This window comes from Elephantulus edwardii, unplaced genomic scaffold, assembly GCF_000299155.1.
Source record: "Elephantulus edwardii isolate Elephantulus edwardi_28Jun2011 unplaced genomic scaffold, EleEdw1.0 scaffold00141, whole genome shotgun sequence".
In the NCBI taxonomy this organism is placed as follows: domain Eukaryota; kingdom Metazoa; phylum Chordata; class Mammalia; order Macroscelidea; family Macroscelididae; genus Elephantulus; species Elephantulus edwardii.
Window position 1 is genome coordinate 1,344,773 of NW_006399891.1, and position 9,989 is coordinate 1,354,761.

The window sequence follows — 9,989 nt, forward strand, 5'->3', positions numbered from 1 at the left end:
GCCATTTCAGAAGTGAATGCCGCTCCTGCTTCCAAGCTTGTTTTAATCAGGAAGCTCCACCGAACACTGTCCACCATGGGTAACCATCATCGCATTTGGCACATTAGTGTCACAGTGTTTAGCATCACAGCAACCATGAGTTACCTCTGTACAGCAGGGCACAAACCAGTGCTCAGGTCTTTTGTACATAGGGTCACTACGAGTCATCGAGAACTCGTACTGACCCTATGTACAAAAGAAACTGATGGATTCAAACTACTTGTCTTTGGTTTGACAACTTCTTACCACTAAACTACAAGAGCTTCCAATATAGTAACATAAGCATAAATATTTTGTATTCTAATATATCTATTATACATGTGTGTATATGAGTTGATATGTGTGTGTGCATATGTGCGTGTGTTTGTGTGTGTGTGTAAAACCTACTTCTGTCAAGTGAATTTTCAATCTTATGATATCCCTAAATGACAGAATGTAACTTCTCCACAGGGCTTGCATAGCTGTAAATCTTTATTGAAGCAGACTGTCTCATCTTTCTCCTGTGGACTTGCCAGCAAGTTCAACCCACTGCCTTTTTGGTTAGGAGGCAACAATTTTAACTGCTGTGCCATCAGCACTACATATAAAATGTGCAAGAGACTTTAGGAGACCAGGGTCAAAGAATGGGTTACTATTTATGAAAAGTGTCATCATACTTGAGAACTTCAATTTTCTTCTCCATTTTCCAAGGCTTGCATTTGACATTGGCAATCATCTGTCTGTTCTCATCCAACTCTGCCTTCAGTCGTTCTAATTCCTCTTCATCGATTTCTTCTTCTTCTTCCCTTTAAAAGGAAAACAAAAATTATAATGAAAGGCTAAACACTTTATCTTGGCTTGGCTTCCAAATGTGAAGAAGACTGATACCACATATTTGGCCCATCTTTGTTTGCTTTATTATTTGTGGTCGGTACTAAGAATATTTAATGTACCATAGACTGTCAGAAAGACAAACAAAACTTCCTGGGAAAAAGTGCATCCAAAAAGCATCCAAAAAAGAGGTGACGATGATCAGATTTTTGACTCATATATTTTAGGCATGCTGTCAGGAGGGGTCAGTCCCTGTAGTACATTATTTTAAGTGATGTAAAGGGTTAGAGAGGAAAGAGAAAGGCCCTCAAAGTGATTGGTTGATGCGTGACTACGGCCATGGACTCCATCATAGCAGCAATGCTGAAGATGACACAGAATTGGCCGTTGTTTCACTCATTGTTGTGTGTGATCTGACTATGAATTAGAGTCAACTGACAAGTTGAGCCCCTAAAAATAACGACAGATCTTTAAACAATATAACTCCTCTCTGAACACTGATTCAGGATTTCTAGCTTCAAATAATGGTATTAACATTCTGAATCCTTGACTTCAAATCCTTTTATGTTCCCATCTTCATCCTGTCAGATCGAGACAAGAACTGTTACAGAGGGAAGAACTGTTACAGAACTGATTAAGAGATTTCTTTTTCTCATCTTTATTCCCTCGCACACCGCCCCCCACACCCCCACCAACTCTCCATTTCATTTAGTAACTTCATTTTTCAATAAAGATAATAAAGTAGGAGTGAAGATGTCTTTGAAGTGCCCTTAAAATATTCAAGTTAAACCTATCTCATGAGATAGAGAGAAAAATTGAAATAGAAAAAATAAATCTATTTCTCTAAGGTAACTTAATCTGTTAATTAAACTCAAAACTTCAATTGATAAAATTAAACTTGAAATATATTTAGTGGAAACGAATCCTTTGAAGAGACCCTCAAAGGAATGTCTTTCTTACTAAGCAAATCAGAGGTGAGTTGTTTGGTGGTCCCCCCACCCCCTTTTCTTGTATTCCTGTTGTTGTTGTTAGGTGCTGCTGAGATGCCTCCAACTCATTGAAATTATATACAACAGAGCTAAACTTGCCCAATCTGTTTGACCATCTCTGTTTAAGCCTACCCTTGCAGTCTCTGTGTCAATCATCTCAATGAGGGTATTTGTACCCTCCTGTAGCCCTCCAGCTTTCTAAGCTAGTATTCGTGCTGTTACATATATATCATATATATAGGTCAGAACAAACCCATAACTGACCCTCTGGTGGGTTTTCAAAGGCAGTAAAATCACACAGGAGGAGATTGCACTTTCTCCTGTGGAGTGGCTGGTGACCTCCAACCATGTGCCTTTGTATTGGCAGTGCAATTCCTTACCATGTAGCCGCTATATGCATATATGTATATAACAAAGATTCTCACCACTGGCTGATTGGCAGCAGCATGATAGACAGTAAAGAGATTGCAATTGTTAAGAGCTTCAGTTTGCTTGGCACCACAGTCAACACTCTTAGGACCAGCAGCCAGGGAATCAAAAGACAAATTGAACTGGGAACATCTGCAGTCAGGGACCTCTTCAAAGTAGTGAAGAGCAACGATGTCAATCTAGAGATTAAAGTACATCTGATTCAGGTAATGGTCTTCTCAATTCTTTGCTGTGCATCAGAAAGCTGGACAATGACTAAGAATGATAGAAAGAGGATTGATGCCTTTGAGTTATGGTGCTGGGGAAGACTATTGAATATACCATGGACTGCCAGGAGAACAAATAGGTTCGTCCTTGAGAGGGTAAAACAAGGCTGCTCCTTGGAGGCAAGAATTCTGAAGCTTTGTCTGACATACTTTGGGCATGTTGCAAGGAGGAACCAGTGCTTGAAAGGGTGGAGGGACAGTGAAAGAGAGGAAGGCTCTCAAGGAGATGGATTGACTCAGTGACTGGAGTAGTGGGGGTACATGTGTCAGAGACAATAAGGTTGGCTCAGGATAGAGCAAGGTTCAGAGCTGTTGTGTGTAGGGTTGCTATGAGTTGCAAGCAACTCAACAGCACCTAACAACAACATATATGTGTGTTGCTGCTGCTCTGGGGGGAAAAGATGGGCAATCTCTTCCAGTGCTAATTACTGCTTCTGAAAACCTGCTGGAGGCTCAACTATGAGTCATTCTGACTTGACAGAAAACAACACATGCATACATATATACATACACTATAATGTTATTGTAATGCAGAGAAAACAAAACCTAAACGCAAGCAGTATGATTTTAAATTGAGAAATACAACACTGTAATAAATCCATTTTCTTGGTAGTGAGTTCAGTAAGTTATTAAATGACTCTTAGCCCCCCACTCATCTTTTTTTAAACTCAGTATTTTGACACTGGGGTTGATAACTCTCTAGAATACATTTCTGCTTTGCCAGCTCGCTCCATGTTACCTCTGTTAGCTGCTGGAAAGACAGCTCCTGACCCACGGTCACCCCATCGAAAATGAGATTGAATGTTATGGTTTGTAACATTTTACTGGTTGACTTTTAGAAGCAGATCACCGGCTTTTTCTTCCAGATCTGTCAAAATCTGGAAGCACCATTAAAATTATTCGGCATTGTGGCAACACACGAGTCTCCTCTCAGGGGATTAGTGACTGCAATTGAGAGGCTTTGGTCCAACCTGAACCCAGTAATTTCACATAGAGGATACTGAGAAGGAATTGGTCTTTTCCTTAGTTTCTTTTCTGTTTGCTGTTTGCATCCTGAGGAGATGTTTCCTTTCTCAGCAACATGTATTCACTTCATCAGCAGGAGTTCTTACCCCTAGTTACAGGTGAATCTCTTCCCTAGTAAACACTATGACTAATTGAATAGCACCTCTCCTTAGTGACATGAATTTCAGCTCAGTTAGCCTTCAAATGTTCAGATATTAATAAATTCAACCTCTTCCCTAGTTTTTTCAAGCTTTGACATGATAGTTGCTTTCTATATTTATTATAATGATATGTTAGAGTTATCTTTTAGAATTTTCAATAACCTAATATGTATAGTGGAAGAAGGATGGGCAGTCTCCTTCCGAACAATTAACTGTCTCTGAAAACCCACTGGAGTGTCAGCTATGGGTCAGTTCTGACTCGATAGTACACAATAACAACAACAATTATTTAAATCTACTAAATAATCCATTGAATTGACACGATGACTGCAACAATGGGTTTGATAATATGAGGATGATGCAGGGTCAAAATAAGGCTGTTGTACACAAGGTCCTTTTGAGTTGGAGTTGACTTGACAGCACCTTGGAGAAGAACAGTATGCTCAGAAGGGTGGAGGAACTGGGCAGGAGAGGAAGGATTCCAGATAAGATGGACTGACACAATAACTGGGGTCATGGGGGGTAGTAGGTGTCTCGGAGTCATCGAGACTGACTCAAGACAGGGCAGGCTTCAGAGTAGACACCGAGATGCTATGAGTCACAGGCGGCTCAACAGCAAATAACAATAAAAACAACAACATAACAAAAACAAAACAATCCACTTACTTAATTCTCTTTCTCAAAATAACTGTTAAAGCTTCTCTCTCCTAAACAGACCCTGAGTGATAAAGAAATCAGTCTGATTCTATTTTACTCAGTTATATTTTGTTGTTCAGTAAATTCGTAGTCCAAGACAGTAGGAATATAGCAAAAAGTGTATATAAGTGTCAGCTAAAGTATACAAGGACATAGGTTTTGTTTGAAAACCCACCCAACAAAATGACTTTTCATTCTTTTGTTTATTTGGGGGATGTGTGTGCCTCTGTGTGTGGGTGTTCAAGTCAGATCTGGCTGGCACAGGAGGAGACTGCCCCTCTTTTCTCCAGTGAAGCATCTGGTGTATTTGAACCATGTGTCTTTGGCATTGCAGTATAGTTTCTTGCGGCTAGGCCACCAGAGCTCCCCTCATTCTTTTTTTTTTTTCTTTCACTCATCCCTCATTTTTAATCATGCTGTGATTGCTGAAACAATTCATATTAATTCTCTACAATAGCACATCTTGTTGGCAATTTCTTTAGAGCCATACAGTGAATTTTTATTGTTTCTTTGTTTGTTTTGATTTACCAGCTAAACCTTTATTAGGTTTTTTTATCTTAGGAGAGAAAAACACATTTTTAATAAAAATCATAGACATTTTTTCTACGTAGACACCAAGATAAATCTAAAGCATTTGCATATATGTTTAACTGAAATCATCACAGAAACTGTCATCCACAAGAAAATAGATGTTGAGAAGTTGTTGAAAATGCAAACAATTAGAAGATGAGCTTTAAGATTGGTAATCTGATTTCTTGGCATATTAATCCTTTGTCTCTCTCAAGTGCAAAAGTAACTCATAATAATCTATACAGTAGTATCTTAAAAATTTATATTGTTGAATTTACATTCAGATTTACACATAAATTAACAACTCATTTAATCTGCCTTCATTCAAGAAGACTATCTCTCCTTAAGTAGTAATATCAGCTGTGTAACTAAAGCTTAGTTCTTTGCACACCTATGTTTAAAAATTACTCACTGAGAATCTTGACAAAGATAATTACATATTTTTCTTTTTTCTTAACAGTACTTCTCTCTCTCTCTCTCTCTCTCCCCTTCTCTCCCTCACCATTATCAAACCAACCTACAGCTAACCCTCCAGAGTGGGTTTTAGAGGCTGTAAATCACGTGGGAGGAGACTGGTCCTCTTTCTCTCCCAGGGCAGCTGATGGTTGTGAACCACTTACATTTGAGTTGGCAGCACAATTCCTTACCTAGTAGGTAGGCCACCAAAGGTCCCTTTTATATATTTCTTGTTGTTGTGTAGCATGCATACCATTAGGACAGAACCAACCCATAGCTGACCCTTCAATGGGTTTTCAGAGGCAGTAAATCACACAAGAGGAGATTACCTATCTTTCTCCTGCAGAGCAATTTGTAGATTCAAACTATGGGCCTTCGGAAATGTGGATTCTTACCTCTAGGCCACAGGAGCTTCCTATCAAAATAGGTTTATTGTTTTATTACTGTGTGCTGTTAAGTTGAAACCACACATAGCAGAACCTACAATGGATTTTCAGAGTCAGTAAATCACATAGAAGGAGATTGCGCATCCTCCCACCAAATATGTTTAGCCTATCCAAATGCTATATGGAGCTTAGATTTCCAATTAAAAAATGAAATGAAATATCTTTATGATAAATTATGAAAAGATATTTTCTTTTCCTAAGACTCAGACCTTCTTTCTGACACCTATCTATTGTCTTGCTTCATAAAAATTTATTACAGATGATCATTCTTTTAGAATATTATGAACTTCTAGAGAATATAGACAATTGTATAATCTTATGGTAAGTCTCTCAAAGCAATCAGCAAAGTATTTTCCACAGAAGAGGAGTTAAGTGTTTATTGAATAAATGCACGTGCACAGTGTTTTCCTGGGTGACTCAGGGTTATCATCACAAATTCAATAATCACGCACTGAACTATAATAATACTCTCAAAGATTATTATAGTGTGGAAATAAGAAATAAATGTGCCTCAACTGGTATATTTCTAGTGTTTTTGTTATTGGTTGTTGATTGCTGCAGGAGGATCATGCTGTGCTACAGAACACAGTTGTTGACAGATAAATGACCTTCAGAAATGAGGGTCACATGCTACTCACATCTAGGAGACAGGCAAACAAAGTGTTACTCATATAGAAGAATAATGCTCATCTATGTTTCATCTTCTAAAATTTAGAACTAAATCTATGCAAAAATGGTTTTCTCTCTTAAGTCTAATTTATTTAGACTTAACAACAGTTGTTAAAGAAAAAGAAGGCGTGTAATACTGAAATGCTCACTGCTCTGAACACATTACATATTCACGAGAAATTGGGTCAGCAGAAGTCAACAATATGATTAGAAATACTCCAAAATGCCTGTCAAGGCAGTATTTTTAACCATCTTCATAAACATTTAGCATTGAAACTTTTGTTATAGTTGGTTTCAAATGTTTTGTCAGGGAAGGTAAATTCCCTGAGGCACCATTTGAGTATTTTAGTTTAAAAAAAGACCCTAAGATAATGATCCTAAATAAATGTGCCCTGGTTGCCTAATCATCTTTTCTAATGCTTCACAAACACATACATGTGTCTGCAAAAAGATAGAAGAACAGACCTAAAAGTAGACATCAGGACTATCAATCACCACATATAATTTATGATATTGTTGCTATTTTGTTGTGTGTCATCGAGTCACACCTGCTGATAGCTGGCCTGCAGCTTTTGTGGGTTTGAACTGTGTGCCTTTGGGATTGCAGCACTTCTTCTTACCCCTTACTTCTTACTTCTTCTAAGGCCATAAGAACTCCCTCTATTATATTAGAATATAACATGCATTATATACATAATCACTAGATATGGTTAGTGGGATAATTGTAAAGGAGGAAAAATCTGTCCACAACATGTTGTATGTGCTATTGAATGGCTTGCGACTCATAGCGACCCTATGTATAACAGCCCTAAAACTGGCTCTATCCTGTGCCAAATCCACTGCCTCTGACACACCCATCCTGATTACTCCAATCACTGAATCAATCCACCTCATAGAGCGTCTTCCCCTCTTGGGCCATCCCTCCACCCTCCCAAGCATGATGTCCCTCTCCAAGGACCTCTCCCTCCATACAACATGTCCAAAGTATGTCAGATGAAGCCCCAGAATCCTTGCCCCCAAGGAGCAGCCTGGTTTAACCCTCTCCAGGATGAATCTGTTTGTTTCCTTGGCAGGCCATGGTACATTCAATACTCTTCTCCAGCACCACAGCTCAAAGGCATCAAATCTCTTTCTATCCTCCCTAGTCATTGTGCAACTCTCTGATGCATAACAAGTGATTGCAAGGACCATAGCCTGTTTCAGATGCACCTTAGTCTCCAGTGTGACACCATTGCTCTTCAGTACCCTGGAGAGGTCCCTAACAGCAGACTTTCCCATCACAATATGTTTGTTTTTTTATTTCCTGGCTACTGGTGCCAAGGGTGTTGACCGTGGAGCCAAGCAGACTAAAGAACAATCTCAATCTCTTCTCCATCCATCTGGATGCTGCCAATTGGTCCAGTGGTGAGAATCTTTGTCATCTTGACATTGAGCCTCAATCCATACTGAAGGCTGCAGTCCTTAACCTTCTGCAGCAAGTATTTCAGGTCCTCCTCAGTTTCAGCAAGCAGGGTTGTGTTTGTTGATAGATCTTCCACCAATCTTAACTCCACACTTCTCCTCATAGAGCTCAGCCTCTCAGATAATCTGTTCTGCATATAGGTTGAAAAGGTATGGAGATAGGACACATCTCTAGTGTACACCTTTCCAAGTTTTGAACCATGCAGTGTTCCCTCCTCTGTTTTAATGACTGCCTCTTGGTCAAAGTATGGGTTTTGCATTAGAACGATCAAGTGTTCTGGGATTCCCATTATTCTCAGAGTCAGACACAGTTTGTTATGATCCATACAGTCAAACACCTTTACATAGTCAATGAAACACAGATAGACGTTCTTCTGGTATTTCCTGCTTTCTGCTAAGATCCATCTAGCATCAGCTACAATAGCCCTAGTACCACGACCCCTCCTAAACCCAGCCTGGACTTCTGGCAGTTCTCTGCTGATGTGCTGTTCCAGTCGTTTTTGGATAATCTTCAGTAGAATCTTGCTTGCATGTGAACTCAATGATATTGATCTATAGTTTCCACACTCTGTTGGGTCACCCTTCTTTGGAATGGGAACAAATATAGACCTCTTCCAGTCAGTTGGCCAAGTGGTTCTCCAGATTTCTTGGCACAACTTGGTGAGCACGTCTAGGGCAACATCTGTTAGCTGAAATATGTCAATTGGTATACCATCTATTCCTGGGGCTTTATTTTTTGCTATTTCCTTCAAAGCAGCTTGAACTTCTTCCTTCATCACCATAGGCTCTGGCTCAAATGCTATTTCATTAAATTCTTCAGTGTCTGACAATTCCTTTTGATACAGTGACTTAGGAAATTTTGAACTATGCTAAACTGAGGAGACAAGTTCTAATTGTTTATGTTAGTTTTCCGTTTCCAGGAGGGTCAAATGACTGATTTGAGGTTTGGGTCCTGAGAAATTTAGCCATTGACAAGAAAAAGAAACTTAGCTTTTGATCTGCTGATGCATTTCGGGCCCCATATAGTCAAGCAGAAAAAATATTAGTGTTACTGAATAACAGAATATTCCATCTTGGTGGGTAATCATGGTAAAAGCCTTGACATTCTAAGCTATAGACCTATACGGGGGGAACTTTCATTACCCCATGATGATACATATCACCTTCTTACCTTCAAGTGGTACAAGAGGTTTGCGTTTCTCTTAACTCTTTTTTAAAAATCTATTATTTTCTTTTACTCGTGTTAAGGAGTTGCACTACCAACCTGAAATCACACAGCTTCAATTCCTCACCCTCTCTGAGGAGAAAGATGGGCAATTGCCTCCCGTAAGATTTACAGCCTCTGAAAACTGGCTGCAGAGTCAGCAGGGTCAGTTCTGATTTGGTGGCTTAACAACAAAGATGTGTTTTATGTACATAATTTTCCTCCTTGCAATATTTTCTAGGATTTTCGCTTGAGAAATATTTAAGGAAACTATTCTAAAAAAAAAAAATCAATAAAATGCTGGCCTAAAGAACACAAAGATGCAGGGTCAGATTTAAGTGGAAACTACAACCCCACTGCTTTCTAACAGGAGTTAACACATATTATTTTTTTTTCACTAGACAAGACCAAACATTCAATACTTTAGACTTTGAGAGTTACATATGACCTTTGCTGCATATTTATCTTCATTTTTTTATTATTAACATTTTTATTTCTTGGGTTTAATTGGCTGTAGTTTGCCAACTCCTGCTCCATAAGTTGATTGGCCCTCATCCTCTAGGGGATTCCATTTACCCAGGCAAACAATGTTGAATAATTTAAAACTATTTTGCTTAATCCTAATAAGTTAATAATCTTTCATAAAAGAATTCATTGTGGTTTGCTTCATTATATAGATGCAGTGTAACCTTTTTTTTTCATAAAATCACTATGAGTTGTAGTCAATTCAATAGCATCTAACAACAACAATCAGTTGTTTCATATATATAATATATATATATATACAC

General features: G+C 38.7%; 1 protein-coding gene across 1 annotated transcript in view; it reads right to left on the reverse strand.

Moving 5' to 3' along the window:
* TMC1 (transmembrane channel-like 1) overlaps window positions 1-9,989 on the reverse strand; it is a 189,406-nt gene that overhangs the window by 175,092 nt on the left and 4,325 nt on the right. Inside the window, exon 4 of the mRNA XM_006894419.1 lies at window positions 696-824. Within this exon, the coding sequence (XP_006894481.1) occupies window positions 696-824 (129 nt within the window). The remainder of the gene's footprint in view (window positions 1-695; window positions 825-9,989) is intronic.